Genomic DNA, 22,087 nt, shown 5'->3' with positions numbered 1-22,087 from the left:
ATCACCTGCTTTTATGACCCAGACTGAAACATTTTTATCGGTAACCAAGTTTAACAAAACTCCCTTACTTGATCTGATGATTTAAAGGCACTTCTGTGGTTCATCCTATTGGATATGGACGTGCTTCTTTCTGTACCTTCAAGGCACAAACAAATAATATTCTGCCACAACTCTTGAATTAACTTGAGAAACCCCTGCATTTGAAGAACTTTAAAAGTAGGTATACTTCCAAGATTCATTTTTTGATAGAAAAAGGCATTACAATAGCATATGCATTAATTAATCATCCAGCTTTATTTATCTAGATGTTAACAAACTCCCTACAGAAATGGAATTATGTTTTGCAAGGACTAAGAGAGTTAAAATAAAGATGTCTTTAGTATGTTCAGTCTAGCTTTATGTCAACATTTACTGCCACAGAAAAACAAAACCAAAAACTGCTGAACTTATACATTGTCTTATATCATGTCTTATTTTTGTCTGTTGGCTGTTGGTGTGTGGAATTTTATGATCAAATCCTTTTATACTAATAGTGATGTTTGTCTGTGGAGATTTTCTTGCAATGGGAGACCCTCATGCTGAAAGAACTTGTCAGACAGTAGAGACAGTTATGATATGTCAAATTAAGATGGCAAAGTGATGTCAAAGCAGGCCTAGGGAGAGCCTGTAACAATGTTACTGTCAAGCAAATAAAGGAAACTGAAACACAAGAAATGCAAGTTATTTCAAGACATCTGTAGCTGCAGTATGGTTCTGTGTTTTGAGAGACGCTGTTTTAGAATGATTACCATTTGTCAGTCGGGCTTCAGAATAGGAGCATGATCTGATGGCTGCCAGCCAAGGTCAGCAGAGTCCTTTGTGGAAATGAAGCTTTTTCTCCCCCACCCCTCCACCCATGTCCCATCGTTATCAAATTCTTGGGTAGCAATGACCATCTAAACAAAATACTGCCTCACCCAGCAAGATATAGAATGTATCTGTTGGGATTCAGTGCCTTATGCTACTCAGGAGATCAGACCAGATTAAAATCTTTTTGGCCTTAGAAATTTATGAAGCTGCATGAGTTCTGGGCATTTATGTTGTAATTAGTTGCAGTGGTTCACTTGCTGATGTGCTCTTCTGGCCTGTGTATGGCCACAAGGTTGCCAAACAGAAGAAATACAAGAAGTAAGGAGGACCAATAAAGAGTTTTACTGCTGTGCAGCCCATTTCAGTTGTACAAAGCTATGATGACATGCTGACAATATTCTACCTTTAATAGGAAGTAATGTAACAGAAAGAAATAGAGGGCAAAGAACTGGGAGGGAGGGGGTGAAGGGGGTTGGGGCAGAGCAAGGAAGCAATTCCTGTCTTTAATAAAAGAGAAGAAAGAAACAAGAAAACAATTTAGTAGGGAAAATATAGCAATAAGTAGGAATAAGTTACAGGCTGAAGCTAAGGAAAAAGCCGATAAATTTCCAAAGGAAAAAAAAAAGAAAAAAAAAAAAAACTTTTAAGCTAAGGAAAATATAACATTCAATGCATTTGAAGTATATTCTTTTGTTGGGTTTTCAAGGAAAGCATGGTATTTTAGAAACCATAATTTTGGATCATACTTATGTTACACCTTGTTCAAGATGTCACTTTTGACAGCTTCCGAAAGAACTCAAAAGGGTTCCTGAGATGAAGAGAAAACATCACAGGTCTAGTGAAGCTATAATGTATACGTATTTGATTATGTTAGTGAATGAAATTCAAGTCCAGATTTCTGATTGTAAACTTCTTTGAAGGTAATTCACTGTTGAGGTAATTTTTTTGAAATGTATTTCCTGTAACTCAGATTTGAGAGGAGGTGACAGAATGAAGAAAAGAAAAAAATAAAAAAGAGAGAGAGAGAGAGAGAGAGAAGAGGGGTAGAAGTTTCTTAATTTAAAAAAAAAAAAAAAAAGAAAGAAAATGGTGAGAGACAAGTATGACCTAGAATAGCTTTTTGGTTGTTTTTTTTTGTTTTTTTTTTTGGTTTTTTTTGGTTGGTTGGTTTGTTTTTTCCCAGATGTGTTGAAAATATGGCAACTTCTTCACTATCAGTTGTTTTAATTTAGTAGGTTTTGTTCACACTTATTCCTAAAAATAGCAACATGATCAAGTAAGTCTTGAGAGACTTTCACATGACAGAACTTGGAAAATCTTTTAACTTTTTATGTTTTGAATTAATTTTTAAATGACATTTTCTATTCTTTTTTTCTTATTCCGTCTATTGAAGTTAAATGTCCAGCTGTGGCAGAAATTTAGCCACAGGTGCAGTCAACAACAAAATCATTGGATAGAGAGGAGAATCAAAAGACTTTCAGGATCATATTTTCATTTGCCTATGGGGCTGTTAGATGCTTCAAAATAATAATAGTAATAATAATAATAATTGGAATGATCTCCATTGAGGTTCCTCCTAGATAAATAAGAGGTTTGGATTTTCCAGTACCTCTTTCCGAATGCAGTTTATTTTTAAGTTCTTCCAGGCTTCCACCAAAAAAAAAAAATGTTACTCATCTACCTGAAACTGAAGTAGACTTCAACAGAGAAGCAATAGTTCAATTTTATAGAGACTTTCAAGGTTAGAGGTGTTTTAATTTGATCAGATGCAGTGAAATGTGATCAGTGGTTTTGCTGTTTTGACCCCCTGTCTAGAATAGGACTTTGGACAAAGAATCATATTGGTTTTCTAAATTATATTCTAGTATATGGTAATTTTCATATTATGCAAAAATAAAATAAAATGCTGCACTTAAATTTATCAGGGAATTGGTTTCTTATAATTAACATTTGTGTTTGTTTGTTTGTTTTTTATATTAAGAGAATAATTTTGTGTCATTTTGCTCAATAGAACAATTTCTCAATTGATACATTAGAGATATATATAAATTTAAAATCAGTTATAGTATAGCAATTAAAAAAGTGTATTTTTTCACTACATCAGAATAGATACTTTAAAAGAGACCCATTCAAAGTGATACTGTTTTTAAGAGGACACAGAAACACAAATGCATGTATTGAGTCATTCTGAATGGACCATTGGGCAACAAAAGAATTACCACAGGTGCTTAATGAAAAAAAATGGATCAGTTTTTAAAATTTTCACTGAGATATTAAACTGGATAGTAGTGGTAGATTTTATTGTATAGATTAAATGGTCTCATTTGATGAATGAGAATTTATTTGTGCATCCCATTAACACTAATGGAAATTTGAAAAAAATTCCGTATATCATTATAAGGCTAGAGTCTTCAGAGTAATGTGGCACCAGAATCAGTTTTGTCAATATCATATGGGATCAGAGTACAAAAGTGTGTAATTTTAAAATGTCAATCATATACATTGCAATAAATCCTCTTTCTTTAGATGTGCTCTCAAGAGTTTTTGCCACTCTGTGATTCTGTCGGGATATTTTATAGTCCCCATTTAGATTCCTTTTAGTAACTGCAGTCATGAAGAAGTATAGGTTTTCTTCCTTTAGGAATACAATTCCAGAAACTATTATATAACATTGTTAAAATTTTACATTTTATCCGAGCATTAAATCTGATTTATTTCACAAATTTGACTAAAAGGACTGAAAAGTTTGATTTGGGTTTCAACAGATAAAAATCTATTGTTTAGATTGACCTATCAGTATTAATTTGAGGTATTTATCTTAAGCTATGAATTCCAGAGATTTCTGATAGTATTTCAAAAGTATTTTATTTGATAACTTGGATGATACCTCTCCTAGACTTTGTGGTAACAGATAAAAAGAATATTACACATATTGTTCTATGTTTATTGTTCTATGTACAAAAACAAATGTAGGAAATGTAACACTCTTGATCAACTATAAACCGAGTCAACTATCACCGAGTCAAATTCACATTCATTGTGTTTTTCTGTGTCATCTTTTGCTCTGTAAAGGCAACCCACACAAAGGATAGGCCAGAGTACTACTGCAGTCATCCTTTGTTGTCCCTAAAGTTGGTGATAATGTATTCTGCCAGTCAAGGCTACTGAAGGGAATAGTTAAATACATTAGCCTAACTTTGTTGCTTTAGTGAGTATATTTTCTTTGGAATAATATTTTCTTTTATTTAGTAAAAGTGGAGCTATAATTATTATGTAACGTGGCTGTGATTTCCATCTGCAGACTTTCTGCAATTCCTGAATATTTGCCAACTTTTTATTTTCATAAGCTAAGATTATTAGTGTAATTTAAACGTCTACAAAGTATGATATCTATGATTATATAAAAAACAATTTTGAGTGTAATCTTGCAAAACATTATATTCTGCTTTGGAGGACTAATTACTGTATTCCTACATTCATACTCTTGTTTTCTCCTTCCTTGAGAAGAATAGTCCATCAAAGTTTGACCACTCTGCAGTCCTTTGCACTGTAAGTCATTTAAAACTGAAAAACAAAACAAAACAAAAACTGTGCCCATTCATCACCTGTAGCTACTAAATTAGTTCTTTTTCTTCTGGCAAATTGGATGTCTCTCACTGTTTGGTGCAGTTTTGATGCCTCTATTTTTTCCTAGGCAAGGGTTGGCACCTCTATTTTCTAATAATCACTTTGCTTGGAGGAAGAAAATCTTTCATTTCAGTTAATATTTTTACACGCTCACAAACTTTTCAGTTATCTTTATATTTTTCCCCCTATGCTTTTCAGATCTTTAATGCACTTGCCAGCAACTTGGTAGTTGACTAAAACCATGAATCTGAATGACAACGTATGGCAGAGAAAGAATAATGGAGATTTAAAATATCCAAATAATTTTAATTAATGGTCAAAAAAAGAAATACTAAGCTTATTTCTCTGATTCCAGTTTGGATTTCGCAAAATATTTCAAGAAAATATTTGTAAAGATTTTGATGGCAGGATAAAGAGATCTTGCAAAAACAAACTTGGATTTACAACCAAAATATCAATCTCTTTTTTTCTCAGTGTTGTCAAAGCCAAGATATGCTTTAGTGTCTGTCATCGGCATGAACTGTCATCAGAGTTTTTTGCACCATTGCTAACAAATTTTGAAAGGAGTAAAAGATAATAGTCTTATAAAAATGAAGACATGTAAGTTCATCAATTAACTGGGGAAAATTCCTATTCTGTGTCTTGGCACGTAAAACAGTGAGGATTATGGGAACAGATACAGTACTAATTACCAGTACTAATTACTAATGAACAATATGAACAATGTACATTTTTGTTTAAGGTACATGAAAAGCTCTATCAGTAGGAAGTATAAAGTAGTTGACCTTATGAAAATATAAGTAAAAAATAGAATTCCATAGAATCACAGAATTGTCTAGGTTGGAAGAGACCTCAAGATCATCGAGTCCAACCTCTGACCTAACACTAACAAGTCCTCCACTAAACCATATCACTCAGCTCTACATCTAAACGTCTTTTAAAGACCTCCAGGGATGGTGACTCCACCACTTCCCTGGGCAGCCCATTCCAATGCCTCACAACCCTCTCAGTAAAGAAGTTCTTCCTGATATCCAACCTAAAACACCCCTGGTGCAACTTTAGCCCATTCCCCGTCATCCTGTCACCAGGCACATGGAAGAATAGACCAACCCCCACCTCGTTACAGCCTCCTTAAATGTACTTATAGAGAGCAATAAGGTCACCCTTGAGCCTCCTTTTCTCCGGGCTGAACAAACCCAGCTCCCTCAGCCGCTCCTCCTAAGACTTGTTCTCCAGACCCCTCACCAGCTTTGTCGCCCTTCTCTGGACTAGCTCTAGCACCTCGATGTCCTTCTTGTAGTGAGGGGGCCCAAAACTGAACACAGTACTCGAGGTGCAGCCTCACTAGAGCCGGGTACAGGGGGACAATCACTTCCCTAGCCCTCCTGGCCACACTGCTTCTTATACAAGCCAGGATGTTGTTGGCCTTCTTGGCCACCTGAGCACACTGCTGGCTCATATTCTGAATGTACACTGAATATACAGGTTCATAATTCTGGTACAGGTTCATAATTCTGGTACTGAATCTTTTTGTTTAATTTTAGGACGTTATGCTCATTTCTAAGTTAATTTTATAATAATGCATACACTAGAATGTCTTTATTTTATCATAAGCTTTATTTTCTATACCAAGCTCCTGTAGTTTTGATGACATGGTATAATGTTTTCTCTGTGAGGCCAACTTTTCTCTGTGAACTAGGCTTAACAGAGTAAACTTTTTCAGGCTTTTTTGTAACCATACCTGAGACTTCTCAGTTAAGTCACAACTGTAAGTGAGTGAAAGACTTCTGCAGCTTCTGCAGGCTCTAAAGTTTGGCTAATTGCATCTTTTTTCTAAGTTCAATAGAAGAGTTAAAACATTTAACTTTTTGTTTTTCCTAATATTACAATTGCATCCAGTTCCAATAAGGGTTTAAGTTGGCAAAGTAAAATCATTGAAAGAAAATGCAGGCAAACTTTGATAAAGACCAGATGAAATTGTGGTGGTATTCAGTTAGACTCATACACACATTGCATTAATAATAACAAAAAGAAGTTCAAAAACGTGATCTTATTTCATAAGGATTTTTTAAATAAATTATTTTATCAGCTTACATTATATTTATTCAAAATAGAAATTCATACTGACTTGTTCAGCATGGTGACTTCAAGGTTTTGAACCCATGATTTCATTAATGCCATAGGCATGACTAAAATAGTAATGTTGAAATTAATCTTTTTTAGACATTAATAAGTCATAGTGAAGAGAAATAATTAGCATATCTTTGGGGCACCAGAAGAACACTGAAAAAGAAGTCATGTAAACCAGAGCATTTCAAGATAATTGCCAGGCATACATCATTTATTCCAGATTAGCTAAGGTCATGCACTTGATTCTCCCAATTTTTGCATCCATATATGTGGTCATTGTTGCCATCAAATTGCTGAATTTTGATGGCTATATTTAATGGGCTGAGAATAGACCATGAAGAAAAGTACTAAGAACAGCAAATATAAAGAGCAAGTACTCCATTCAGTTAAACAATGACCTTTTTAACCTTGCTGTATGCAGGAAATATCCACTTGTATTTTGGTAATTACATTAACTTCCTTAATGGCATTTGATACAGATGGTATAGGAAGAACTTATATGCAGTTGAAGAATGCAGGCAACAGTTTTAGTTTGAATTGCAAATACTTCACATTGGAGTTAAATGGGGGACACTAGGGGAGAAAACAGAAAATAGATTTGTATGCTTTCCTCAATCAAAGAAGCCATTATTTTTCAAAGCTTGCCATATTTTTTGTTTCTCGTGATTCTATTTTTGATTCTGTGAAGATACCTCAACCAGTTTCTGCCTTTTTGCCTGCACAATGAGAGTAGAACATTTTCATTCTCCTTTGTTTTTTGTCTGTCAGAATATCTACTGTCTGAAGAAATAAATTATTTTAGTGTCTGTACCAAGCCTAAAGCAGTGAGGCACTCAATACAAGCTGGACTTCCTAGAACAGAGGATTGCACAAACTTAAAAAATATATATATTATTAAAACGACCTTTTCTCCCATGTATGTGTGCTAGTTCAATAGAAGAGGTATGGTGGTTCCTCTTTAACTTACTCCTACGCTTTCGATTATGTGGGATTTTCATAAACCAGAGGTTGCATTGTCAGTTCTTCCGAATAGTAACGAATGGATCTGTCCTGTTTTTATCATCCTCTACTACTGACGCTACAACACCTTTGACAGGTGAACATTAATTGTGCTTTGTGTAACAGAGGAGGAAAAAAAAAAATTAAAATTATTTCAAACCTTTCCTGCTTAATCAGTAATAATCAAAGATGGGAAGAAGCACAAGGACACAAAATAGAGCCCTTGGCAGCTAGGAATGAGGAAGCGGAGCATACAAGGGAGGGCACACAGATTCCATCATATGTTTTGAGTAGATGTTTTGAACATCTACAATTAAACATCTACTATTTTGAATATCTGCTATTTGAACATTGAGTAGATGTTCTGAACATCTACTCTACCGAAGTGTGAGTAGGAAGCTGATAAGAAAGAGTCTTATGATGTGAAATGGTGCCCCTGCTCTTTTTCACATTTCCACAATCTATTTTACTTCAAGTAATATACAGTATAAAAGCTTAGAGAAAAAAGATGAATAAAAGGATTCTGCTTCTACCCTTCGTCCTACTCATTGAGATGGAATCTCATTGAGATTCCCCCTTTTCTGTTATGACTTTTCCTATCTTTCCTTATTTCTAACTAGAGAATTGCACACTTCAAGCTGCTTCTTCTGCTTTAGGCAGAGCTCTCTGTAAAGGCATCCATCTTTTTCACCATGAACCTGTTTTGTGAGGCTTTCCTATTTCCTTCTCTACTTTCACAGGTGAAAAGTGCCACAATTTCTAAGTTAGTTGTTTGTTTGTTTTTTACTTGAAAATCCTCACACAAACGTCTAATTTCAAATGAAATTGTTATGAGAGGTGTTAATGTCTGTTAGCAGTGGTTTATTTCATCAGCAGGCAAATACAGAGCTGGTTACAACTAATGGATTTGCTGATGTGTTAACCAGATGTCAGTTCTGTATCCTCCTCTTCTGAATTTTACCAAAATCAATTCAGTCCTCGCTCTTATGCTAGAAGACTACATCCAAGATCACAGTTGATTAGCTCTGGTATACAAAAATTATCAACTGATGTTCAGACAAACAGAGAAAAGTCATTGATTTTAAGATCAGACAAACACTTTATTTATTTTAGTTATTTATCAAGCCCATATAATTATTAGGCTTTTTAAAAAGTTTAGTGTTAACATTCTTGTTACTGTTAAATAGAAGACTTTGAGTTAAAGTAATTCTCATTGTCTTCAAACAGAGTGTCCTGTTTTATGAATTATACAGCATAAATGCTAGATCATCATTGTTATTTGGATGATAATAACAAGTATTTGTCCTGTTTTTCTACCATTTTAGGCATACTTGTTTTGTTCTATGCTCCAAAATTTATTATTTTTATTTTATTTTGTTTGAAGCTGGTGGTACAAGTATTACCAATTGTCTTTGAAAGATAAAAACTTCTAATTTAATTAATTAATCCTGGAAGTATTCATTATATGTATCTCTATAAGTGAAGTGTAGGTTTTACATCAAATTTTTTATTTAAGGAGATCTGGTCAAGATGCAACAAAATTACTGTACCTATATATAACCTTTATTGTGTAATTTGATTGGTTTATTTTTCATAAGTGTGTATCATGCTTATGTTAGAGTCATAAGCATAAGCTCTTTTGATATGAAATCAGAAGGTAAAGATAGATAAACATTTAGAAGACTGTAGCATGGGAATTCTGTAGCATGGGAATTATGTAGCATGGAAGAAGAGCATTATTCTGTCTAGATCGTGTTCTCATACATATGAGGTTAATTATGTGACAGAAAAGGTGTTTGTTAGTGTTATAGAATATGAGATGGATTCACAATAAAACAGCGAATATTCTCTGGTAAAATATTTAATGTATCTGTGCTACCTGCATTGGCTTAACTATGGAGTTTGCTCTTCTGTTTGGATTTTCTTTGTCAGCTTTCAAACAGTGGAGGTAGCCTGCAGGTGATAAGTATCCCATTAATCTTTCTGATCCTCTAGCACTTGAGCATGAGAATAGCTGATCAATTACAGCAATTGTCTTCCTAAATGAGCTTTTCACATCTGCCTCTTATTTCATTAGTTAACTGTCTGCTTGTATATCTGATAGAATGGAATCCTAGTAGCTTCTTACAGCGTGTTCTGTGTTACTGTACAATGAGGATGGGATTGTTAGCAAAATGGGCACAAAAGGGTATTTATCCATTACCCTCAATAAATATCCACGCTATTGTGTAGGAGTGCTTTTGTCTCTAATCGCTGTTTGTTGAAACCTACTTAAAGCACGTCAGCTTGCTTTTCAGCTTCCTGTTTGGTCCTTAGTTGTAAGCCTTATTATTTGTGTATTTATCATTTTTATGACATGAACAAAGTGTTTCCGTGCCCTAAACTGTTATATCAATATGTTCCCCACGTGATTTTAGAACCCAAAGGATACCAAAGTTAAAAGTAGAAGCATAAATTCCTCTTCATCTTTCCACAATGTATTTTTTAAATACCTAGACGTGGTATCCTTTTCTCTGAAAGTTAATCAGTATTCCAATTTAAAAAAAAAAAAATAAAAGTATTGCAAATAGTGGTAATGTGATTACATGATTACTCAAATTAAGTACAAAACTGTGAACAATAATTACGCTGCATAATTCAGGATTTTCAAGAAAAACAAACTACAAAGTATGGATTCTAAACGATAGGAATTAGATTTCACACACGTGCACCTTTCATTACTCCTCAAACTTTCAATTACAGGAAAAACCGCTGCCAGATGAGAATTAAAACAATTTCTGTGCAGAGGCCTTATAATCTCCCAGTTAATACCTGGTCAGGTTAAACACTCACAAGATTTAATTTTTAAAGATTGTTTTCTTATCATATATTGAATTGCTTTGGATGATATAGGTAGGTAGGTAGATTTTATTTATTTGTTTTGCTAAATAATGAACTGAGCTAAATGACAAAAAAAAAAAAGTAATTATATATATATATATACACACACACACACACATATATATATATATATATCCTGATTCCAGTGTATGTTTTTCTAGGTGATGTTTTGATAGTTTCTGAACATTTAAATATGTTTGAATCTGAAGTTATCAGATGTTTGTACTTGAAATATGTTTCAGTGGATTTAAGTGATTTTAAAAAATACAATACAGAGATTTTAAGGATTTTCTAAAAACATTTAGCTACAATTACTAAATATCAGCACTATTTTAAATTCACTTTTGACTATCTATTGCAGGTCTGGTTTGTATGAAGTCGAGTACTTCAGTGGTTGAACTTGTTATGCTACTTTGTTCACAGGTAAGACATTCTCTGGTTTTAATTGTAGTAGTTATCTCAGTGCTGGATTACTGCCAGCCCAGAAATTCTGTATTGCTGCTTGTTTCATTCTTCCATTTCAGTACAGGAAAATAAAAATTAATCTCTTCTGGTAGCATAAAGATATATACACACACACAATTTTGCATACTGTCTCTATATTCAAAGAGTTTGCAAAGTATACTTGTATTTGGCTTTTAAAAGTGTATGGATGTATATTATGAACATTTCCTGCATATTAATTCTCTTTCAAGACAGTTCTTATTTACAGTACATGAATATAATACTGTTTTCCTAATTTTATGTTAAAATCTGTCCTTGAATTAGTGATTTCATTAAACCATACTTCACGGTGGCTTTCAGTATATGTGACATAAAATACTGCATATTTTTTATAGCTATCAGTACATAAAAAGCAGAGGAACATGACTGAAGTATTCCTCTAGACCTGCCAGAAGCAGAATGTTTCTGTTTAAAAAAAATGCTGTGGTTATTATTATTATTTCTTTTTACCATCGTAGTAACTGGTTTCTCAGAAATCTGAATCAATTAACATTTTGAATTGCTCTCACAAGTAAAATATTTAAAACTAAAATAATTCCTCATGGTTTTCAGATTGTTTACTTCTCAATTTTGATTTTATTTGTTTCTACAGTGTTATTGGCTAATTTCTTATATAAAGCCTTTTACTTTAAACTGCCAGTAATAAGCAAACATTTTAGAATTCTTCTCATTTTTTGTAAGACAAGGCAAATACAGGTCCCAATATCTTCACCATTTTTTTAGTTCTAAAGACTTATTAACAGTGTACCTTTTATCAAATTCCCCACAGATTTAAGATACCAGTTAAACACATTGCAAGTTGTTACGCAAAATGCCTAGGGTAACCTTTAAAATTATTAGAAAACAAAACAAAACAAAAACATTTATTTGTAGTTTTCATTGAGCATTCACAGCTACACTTTGAGAACATGCACCAAAAATGTACAAAAAACAAAAGGGTCTAGGAGTAATTGAAATTAAGATCTTCTTTTGATGAAAATAATTAACATTTACAACTGATTCAGGGGGGAGGTGTTCCAACTTACCTGCTGTTTGCTAGTCCATAGATTGCATTTCTTCAAGCTTGTGTCATAAGGAAATCATTAAATCTTGTTTTCCTTTTTTTTCTTTCTTCTTCTTTATTTTTTTTTCCTCTTAGCCAGGATGGATATTTGTTAGGAAAAAGTGAAAGAAAAATACATCCCTGGCAGGAATCCTCAGTAGGGTTTGAAGTTCAAACCCTCTCCAGCAGGATACTATACTTGAAAAATTTGTTACCTAATGGTGAAATCCTGACTTCCAGGAAAATTCCAAAAGATCCATTAAAGCTTTTGAGCCTTATGTTCATGTCATGCAACCTCTTTTTTTTTTTTCTTTTTTTCTTTTTAACAGCTTTTGAAACCTTTACTTGAGGAAAGGAATAACTTACAATCCTTTCTTCCCTAGCATTTGGTTTTACTGCAGTTCTCAATAGTAAAGTAGAATGTAGCATTAGGGTCTAGTGTCTTTGATGGCCTCATCATCTAATCAGAGGTTTAACATTACTCATTTGCTGGCTCCAGGAATTCCTGCCATTAAGGGCCCTGGAGATGAAACTTTGCCTCAAATATTGATTGAAAGGAAGAGAGAGAAATTTAAGCTCTTTCTGCAATGCTTTTTTTAGACATCTTTGTAAAGCTATGTAACAAATGCACCTAAATCAATTTGTTGTTTTTGTGACTATTATACAAATTATTTATTATTTCAAAATATTTGACTATCTTAAAAATAAGCCTAATTGTATACCTTATACAATATTAAGAGTCTAATCATTTTGGAATTTTGAATATTTATTGATTTTCTATGTTTGATTGAGAGCTATTTTCTATCTGATTACTTGGGAAAATAACAGCTTTTAATTCTTATACCCTAGCTGATATTTTAGGGTTGCTTCCTTGTCTTGTATATGAAGACGATTTTCTATGCCTATGCTTATTTCTTGTGCCTATTCTTCTTATTTCTATGCCTATTCATTACAATTACTCCAATGCTCCAAGCTTGTTGGGGGAGTGATGCTAAACGTTTCTATAGGCATTTGTCAACAGGGGGCTGTAGTGGTGTAGTGGCTCACCTAAAGCATTGCATCTGCACAGAACATGGTATCTGCATAGAGCATCTCATAGGTGTACTAAACAATCTGTGGTTCTGCTCATTTACATGAAAACTTTTTGGTAGAATTTTGTATTTAATTTATTTAAAATTATTTGTTGAAAGAAAACACATGGTAAATGTTTTAAAATACTAATAGGACATAATTAAGATCATGACTAGAAGAGAATGGCAGATAAAACATATAATGTAATCCAGCCTCTAGTTAACAGAATTTGGAATTAGGAACCTAGGAAATGTTGTCCGCAACAAAATGAGATTAAATCATCTAATCATCTCTATATAAAAATGGGTAGCGCTACCTGAGCTTTTCCATATGAGAAATTGAATAAAGTTCTTTTTTTTTGTTTGTTTGTTTTTTGTTTTGTTTTGTTGGTTTTTTTAAATATTGCCAATGTAACTAAGAGTTTTCTTCCTATCATAGGTAAATCTTTCATATTCAAATTGAATAACATTCAACAGATTATTTGGAGAAGTTTGAAATGTGTCATTCAAAAGATAGATGATAATATCAAAAACCTTTGAAAAGTGCAATTTTGTTTGCACAGAACAGAGTAACTTTAGACATGGAAAAGGAAAGGGAAATACAAAGTTTGTTTTCCTTTCATTTGCTACAGCAAATTAGATGCTTTTATGCTCTTTATGTTGGAAATTCCATGTTAACGACTACAGATTAGCAAGGATGTCAGAGTTTTTTTTCTTATCTGAGCTCCTGAATAAAATCAACATTGCCAGCGGCTCACGTCCAAGGTATGGTCTAAATTTACATGAAATATCACATTACAAATGTCTGAAGGTACATGTCATGGATAATTCAGTTCATATGGGCAGCCTTTTAGACTCTGAGGGATATGCAATCAAGTCTTTCCCCCCAAAGGAATTTAGAGTTTCTGTGAAAAATACATTTTAAATTTTAAAGGAACTCCTGTAAGGATGGTGCGTTATTTTGGGGTTTAGGGAGGAATAAAAAGTGCTTACTGTAGCTCGCTTTCCTGCACCCGTATTGTTTTTTTTGTTTATTTGATTTGTTTTGTTTTTTTTCCTAGTGTCACCTACTTCTAGACTAAAATTTAGGTTACTTTGAAGGTTTCATTTTCTTTATTTCTTATATAATCGAAACACATACATTCAAATACTTGAAATATTGTTTGGGGGGGGGGGGGGTTGGGTGGATCAGCAATGATTGATAATAAACATGTCGTTATTTTCACTTTTCATGAAAATAGGCATATTCATTAAAATTTTGTCTATTTTAAAATAAAATGAATGAAGATGTGGTATGTTTGACAAGATCTGTGCTTGATTAGCTAGCCTTTGTTCCCTCAGCCTAGTTGAGTATGTCACTGCTGTGTTGTTATTGGAGTGGCAGATTTCTTCAATAAACCATATAATTAAATATATATATTCTTTTTTTTTTTTTTTCAGTGTAGTTCTGTGTTGCATCAGATTTAGATTTCATTGATTTTATTTTATTTTATTTTATTTTTTTATTTTATTTTATCCCAAATGCTACAACAGTTCCTAATTACTTCCAGATCTCTTGGAAGTATTTCTGTTTGGTGATGCAGCTTCTGCAGAAACTGAATGGTGTTATCCCAAAGGAGTCTTATCTCATGCCACTTGTATTTTTCTGTATCTTATCTATTAACAGGGGAAATTTATCTTATAAAACAGAAAATATTCTTAGTATTTAAGACACATTTCAACTTTACCATTTTAAAAACATAGTGTTATAGTATAATTGGTTCTCTAGGAAAAATGCTGTCACTTGCAGATCTAGAATACGTGTAGAATATCTGACTAATTTCAGGATTTAGTAGTTTTCAAAACATCATTCATTCTATTGATTTCCCCTCCCCCTATGTTAGAAATTTGATCAAGATCAGAAGCTCAGGAGCTTCCAAAGGAAATATCAAAGCCAGAATGGAAATAATCTGCTTCTAAATTCCTATGTTGAGGATTTTTTTTTCTTTTAGATGTTATCCATTGTAAATTGGATTTTACTAGAAAATCTGGGAGTGGGGAGGGAAAAGATATACATAACCAATAAATGCTTTTAATTAAAACCTTTTATGAGATTCTCAAATAATTGATAACACATGGTTCTTCTGTAGGTAAGCTGTAGGTAAATTCTGTAAACAGTTTGCATTTATGAAAAAATATACAGCTGAAAGTGTCTTAAAGAAAGCAAACTATATCAAGAGTATATCAATTTCACAAACCCCGGTACATAATTGATGGATAAACTGGGCTTCAGCTAAGCCTTTCAAAGTTTGTTTAACAGTGTGAGACTCGTAAATGAGTTGTGTTTGTCTACATTGTCTAGTCTATTAACCTGGAAAGTCAGAAGCTGCTTGGATAGATTCCAGTCTGTCTCTCCATATCACAGGAAGACAGTCAGTACATACTTAAAAAAAATAAAATAAAAATCTGTGAAGGATCTTCTCCCATGTAGCACAGTCCATAAAATGGTCTCCAGAGATTTGATACATGTAAAACATAGTGGTTTTATACTATTACATACATTACAGCAATCATATGTATGAAGTGGCAAAAAGGGGTTGGGAGGAAAGAATGCATTATCCATTCTCCTAAGTGGCAAGAAAATATTTGAAGCAAGAAATTAATCCCTCTCCAAGGGAGGAAAAAAAAAAAAAAAAAAAAAAAAGGCAAGATCTATAAACCAGGTTCCGGAGAGATTTAGTACTAAATGCCCTAGGAGATCCAAACGTGCATCCTGTCTCAAGGGATGGTATATGTCCTAGGCTTCAGAGAATGGCAGCTGCCCAACACAGAAACTCAGAAGTTGATCAAAACCAGAAATCCTTTCCTGGTCCCTATAGCTGACCAGAAGAAGCCTTGAAGTGTGGGATTCATATAAAAGAAGCACAACTCATGCTTCCTGATACTACTCATATTCTATTCAATTCTTTCTAGAAAAGTAGGAATTCTACGGCTCTGTGGTATAGTTCCTTCTTATCAATACCACTCCAACAGGTATCTTATCAAGTGTCCATCTCAAGACAGTTAACCTTTCTTTCTGTACTACAATATTTGAATGTCTGAATGTCTATTTTTTACACTTTATATATTATTACAAACATTTTAATTTTCATTATAATTTTATTTATTTAATTTTGTATCTATTTAATCTTCTTGCCAATATTAGATTATTTATGACTATTATTCCGCCTTTGTTCCTTCCTAAGGTATCTCTACATATCTCATGGTTCTTAATTTTTAATATCTCTTTAAGAGTACCTTTGATAGTAGCCCAAGTGTTTGCTATTCATGTTTTTCACACCAGCATTAGTAGGAAGGCTGAAGAGAAATTAAATGATTACTTCTCTTAAATCTAAAGAATGATGAACCTAGAACTTAATTTACTTAGGATATATGCAACACAATTTGAATGAGGCTGGTTATGAAAATTCCTACAGAGGTGTACTTTACTAACCTTTTTTTTTCCTAACCATGAAACAAATTGTCTGTTCCACCTCTGGCCATGTTTACTCATTCATCCTGTTAGAATATTCATTGTTTCTGTATTTGTACCCATGCAACTAGGAGACAGATGCTGCATATCATATCATTGCAAAAGTCTGAATTAAAATTTGCTGAAGGGAAGGATGTCTATGTATATCTCTATACACAAGTTCCACAAGTTAAGTGATTTATTTATTTTTTTTTCTCTTGGAGTTTCTCTCTTGCTTTGTAGAATTCTGGAAGTTGTCCAAAAGTTTATCCTTTTGTGTTGTCTTTGTAAGCTAAAGGAGTGTCAGAGAATTTACTCCCATTAATTCCTTGTCCATGTGGGGAATGTCTTTCAACCCAATCTCAGTCTTCATCTCTTGGCCATCTGCTTCTGATAATCTAACTTCCAAATGGAAATCATCAATGTATTCTTTCCAAGTAGTGGGGAAATCTTATTTTCTTGTTTATTCTGTGAGGTGTCTTTCCAGATACCTGTACACTCAGAAAGCTAATTCAGTGTTTTTCCATCAGTAACAAGCAGGATCTCTTCCATATCTCATTTACACCTGACTCATCATAAAAATTCTGGTGATTTCTCTCTCCTGTTCATATCAGAATATTTTTTGTAAGGGAAAAAAAAAAAAAAAGCAAGAAGTATACATTTATTAGACACGAGTAAGATGCTGATTTGAGCTTTTTCTAGATTTATGGCAAAACAGGATGGATCAGAAAATTGTATGAATTACTTTCCTCATATCCCTGTATGTTAAGGTGTCTTCCCCTGACTTTTCTATTAACTCATCTACAATTGAGAAGGATCTTGGGTAGATAGAGGAAAACACCTAGAGTGTCAGAAAGAGCCATCTGGTATTTCTTTAAGGACTGAGAGTGGTTGCAAGACCTCATTATTGGAGACCATCATTATTGATAGTTAGTTGGCTTTCATTTTAAGTATGATGGAGAGAAAGTAAGAAGCAGTTTTCTGTACATTAGAAAGTCTTCTTTTTACTGCTGTGTTTTGCAAAACTTCAAATTAGTTACTCACCTTCAGCATAAAAGAATAGTAACTGGACTAGCTTTTAACATGATTATCCATAGCAACAAAAGTTGCTAATAACAATTTTAAAATGTCTCAAAAAAGTATTTTTCCAGTCATGAAGTAAACTCTAGAAATTCTGGAGATGTGTGCATCTTCTAACATATATGTATATATCTTCTATCTGTTTTAGAGGTATGTGATGATTTCTACAAGACAATTAAGATTACTACTGTAACATCTGAATAAATTTGGCCATTTCTCTAGTACTGTTTGGATAATGTAACTGTTTTTACAGTTGGGGACTTTTTTTTTTTTTCCTCTTTTCTTCTAAGATACCAATGAAATGTTCTTCTGGTAATGTTTGACTTCATTTTCAAGATAAATTGGACAATTACCACAGGTGATCTGAAGGGCAATGGGTCTGCGTGCTTCCAAGGGAAAAAAAAAAAAAAAAAAAAAGGTTAACATAGATTAACATTATTCTCAGTCAAGAATATAAAAGGAAAATGAGTCTTGCGAAAGTGAAATCTAAAACTTTCTATTACCTTTGCTGCATTGTTAAAGTCATATTCACATAAATTGTGTTGTGAAAGCTTCACATTCATTTTCTTTTCTGAGATTTGGCAAGAAGCCTAATGGATTCCAATATTTTCAGATTTGCCTTCAAGAAGAATGCTGTCTGTCATTATGCAGCATCTTTTTTTGTGGGAAATAGTCACTTTTGAAAATGATGACCTATCATAAAATTCTAAAATTATTTCCAAATTTACTTGAAAGAGTAGACCAAAATACATTTTATTTATAATCTATTAACAGTATATATGTTAGTATGGGAGAAGAATAAAAGCAATAAAATTCTTAGATCTGATTCTCATTCCGAAGAGTAATGGAAGGCCTCTTACATTTTGGCCTCTGATCTCTGTAGCTCAATTCTTTTAGGAATGGAAGGAAGGATCCTATGATCTTAAAATCTACACAATGTGCTCAAAAATTTATGCGGCTATATCTTTAAACCATTTTTTTTTTCTCATACCTACTTTTAATGGGCATGTTTTTCTGTAATAAATAAACATTTCCCTCAATCTGATAATGTTTCCTTTGAATATTTCTACTTAAATGACATAAAGCAAGTTATCAGTGATTTTAGTAGGAAACATCAAAACATGGAGTTCAAACCCAAGGTAAATTACATGCATGTTGTGAATTGCAAACACATTTTTATAAACTTTTCAGTTCCATATCCTTATAAAAGGTAGCACTTGTACAGCTCCATGCAAGACTTTTGTCCAGACATATGAAAGTGTCCAGAAAGAAGAGAATCAATATAACAAAACTGCATCTGTCAAGAAGTAATGATTAAAATACAGTAATTGAAGAACTGAGATATCAAGTGGGTTATTAATATCTTAGACTAGAAAATTAAATAAATATTCAATATGACAAAAAGGAAAAAAAAAAAAAAAAAGGAACAAACCAGTACATGAAGAGAGAAGTCCAGAGAAACTGAAATTGAGATTGTGGCTCCTGTAGTGGAAAGAGTTGTTGAATGATTATTAGACAGGGTATCTGTCTAGTCAGTAAGTGCAATTTGTTGAGACAATTCTGAAGGAAAGTTACACTTCATTAGAGAAATTGGAAATGTTCAGAATTGTCACATAGATTATGAAAACTCTGAAAATCACTATTTTTTTTTAATCAAGGTAGAGTACATCAGATTTATTATTTAATTTACTAATATATAATTAATTGATATGTAGCATTAATATTACATATGTAATATGTATTAATATTATTGTGTAATATGCATTAATATCATTTATGTGTAATTTTAATATGTAATTAATACATAATTTTAATACGTAATTAATAGAATAATGTATAGAAATTTAACATGATATATTATTTATATAGTACATATAGTATATTATGAATATTCAAATGATATTATAAATAATATATTATAAATATATAATATATATTATAAATATATATTTATATATTATATATAAAAATATATGTATATATTTATAATATAAATATTATATTTATAATATATTTATATATTTAATATATAATGTATTATAAATATGTTATATTATGAAAAATGTCATAATTTATAGTAATATATAATTAATGTAATTAATAGTTAATTATTTGATTATTTAATTTATCAATTTTAAATATCACAAGAGTTTTTTGTAAAATAAATTGTCTACTTGTCATGAATAAAAATCAGAAAAGTAAGCAGAGGCTGATTTGGAAAGAATATAAAGAATACAAGAATGAAGAATACAAACTGAAAAAAAAAAAGATTTTTTTTCAATTTTTAATTGGACAAAAATTTCAGAAATTCAATTTTGTTGTTGTTATCCTTTTATATTTTTTATTATTACTGTTTGTTGTACTAGAGATTGTAGGAGATTGTAGAACTGTGTACTAGAGATCTGTAGAAGGAGCAGGTTGAGGAAAATGTACTCAGAAAAAAAAAAAGTAACTATATCAGAAAATAAGAAAATATACATCTTATTTTGAAAGAAAAAAAAAAAAAAGGCCGGAATTTCATGTAGTATCTATACTGTGATATGGTTCCTTATCTAGAAATTTTCACCTTTTACCATCATCTCAGGTGTTTTTGTTTGTTTGTTTGTTTGTTTTCTAAATATAAAATATAAATATAAAATATTTAGAATGCAGAGAGAATGGACAGTAATTTAATTGAATGTCATATATTACATTGTTTAGTTATTGAGAATGAAGACATTTTTTGAATTTTTGATTTTTTTTTCAACAGCAAGAATGTTAAAAAAAGAAAAGAAATTCAATATCCTCTTTCTGTTTTTATTATGAAGAAGTGCTATCATTCTAGAATACTGAGTCTATTAGTCTCTAAACATGCATCTATCCCTGAGTCTTCTATACAATGCCTATGATCAAGAGGAATACCTTGTTTGGGTAGTGGTACAGTGCTGGCAGTATTTTAGTCATAGAATAGCTTGGGTTGAAAGGGACCTTAAAAATCTAGTTTCAACTCCCCTGCCATAAGCACCCTGGCAGGTTGCTTAGGGCCTCATCCTTCCTGGTCTTGAACACCTCCAGGGATAGGGCATCCACAACCTCTCTAGGCATCCTGTTGCAGTGTCTCACCACTCTCTGAGTGAAGAATTACCTCCTAATCTCTAATTTAAATCTCACTTCTAGTTTAAAACCACTCCTCCTTGTCCTGTCATTATCTGATTGAGCAAAAATTCACTCTCCATCTTTTTTTATAAGTCCCCTTTAAGTACTGAAAAGCTACAATGAGGTCACCCCAGAGCTAGTTCTTCTTTAGGCTCAGCAACCCCAGCTATCTGAACCTTTCTTCACAGGGGAGGTGCTCCAGTCATCTGCACTGCCCTGTGAAGCAAGACCCTTTTTCCAATGGAAAGGGAAACACATTCTTCTTGTATAGAAGAAATTCTCTGGTAAAACATTTTGGCAGTCTTCATCATGTTGTTAGTATCAGCAGTTGTGATGCACAGAAAAGTCTCCCAGCTCTCGTTTGAAGGCCCAGAAGTTTCGTGATATGAACTACACTTGAGATGTAGTTATTTAAGCACTACATTGTTAATAACCAAATGTGTATGCTATGCTTCTATTTGCCTGTAGCATAAATTGTCCAGTGGTCACTGCATTCTTTATATTTGGTGTATGCATGTCTTTCTGCTTCTTGCATCTCGAGGGTGAGAAAGATTTTCTGTGGAAACTAAGATAATACAACAAAACCTTTTCACATTCTTTGAGCAAATAGTTCTAAGTCTTAATTTCACTTCTTAAAATGTCTTTTATTTTTGTTATTTGTTATTGGTGGATTAATGGAGGCTTGGAATATATAGCAAATTTACCATGAAGCAATGCATGAACTACAAATCCTTGTTTCTTTGTGTTTCTGCATTGTTACATTTCCATTAGTTTTTGATAAATATGTGGGTAGGCTTCATACACTTTCATCATGAACCAATGAGATTTTCTATCTATGAAGACATACAGAGAGATTTGTTTGCTAGATCTGCTGGCATTTTAAGTACCTTGAGATATCTCACCAATGATCAAGTTAGGTGGCTTAAATTTCATGCAGTATTAAGACATTGAGCAGGAATATCTGACAAAAGACTTGCAAATATGTCTTAACTTTTTGTGGACACAGGTAGACAGGATAAACAAAAGTACTTAAAATACCACTAGGTACCTATATTGAAGCAACTGAGTCCTTTCTCTATTAGTTTCTCAGATAGACTTTGTACTATACTAAGGACTTAATTTCTTTCAAAAACTAGATCACTAGACTTGCTTCAGTCACTGGTTTTGGAAAAGAACAAAATGAACTCCACTGAACAAAGGATCTTTTACAATGGTTTTCCAGCCCACAAACTAGTGGCTTGAATGTTGATACTCTGTATTCCCTAACTGAAACTTACTTGC

At 32.7% G+C, this 22,087-nt stretch overlaps 1 protein-coding gene across 15 annotated transcripts in view; it reads left to right on the top strand.

Annotated features, from left to right (window-relative positions):
• NBEA (neurobeachin) overlaps positions 1-22,087 on the top strand; it is a 509,188-nt gene that overhangs the window by 232,966 nt on the left and 254,135 nt on the right. For all 15 annotated transcript variants that reach the window (XM_038174546.2, XM_072032602.1, XM_072032605.1 and 12 more), the window contains one exon: positions 10,847-10,908. In XM_038174546.2, the coding sequence (XP_038030474.1) occupies positions 10,847-10,908 (62 nt within the window). The remainder of the gene's footprint in view (positions 1-10,846; positions 10,909-22,087) is intronic.

The sequence above is a fragment of the Anas platyrhynchos genome, chromosome 1 (genome assembly GCF_047663525.1).
Source record: "Anas platyrhynchos isolate ZD024472 breed Pekin duck chromosome 1, IASCAAS_PekinDuck_T2T, whole genome shotgun sequence".
NCBI lineage: Eukaryota > Metazoa > Chordata > Aves > Anseriformes > Anatidae > Anas > Anas platyrhynchos.
Note: the sequence above shows the minus strand (reverse complement) of the source record. Positions and strands in the feature narration are given on the sequence as shown.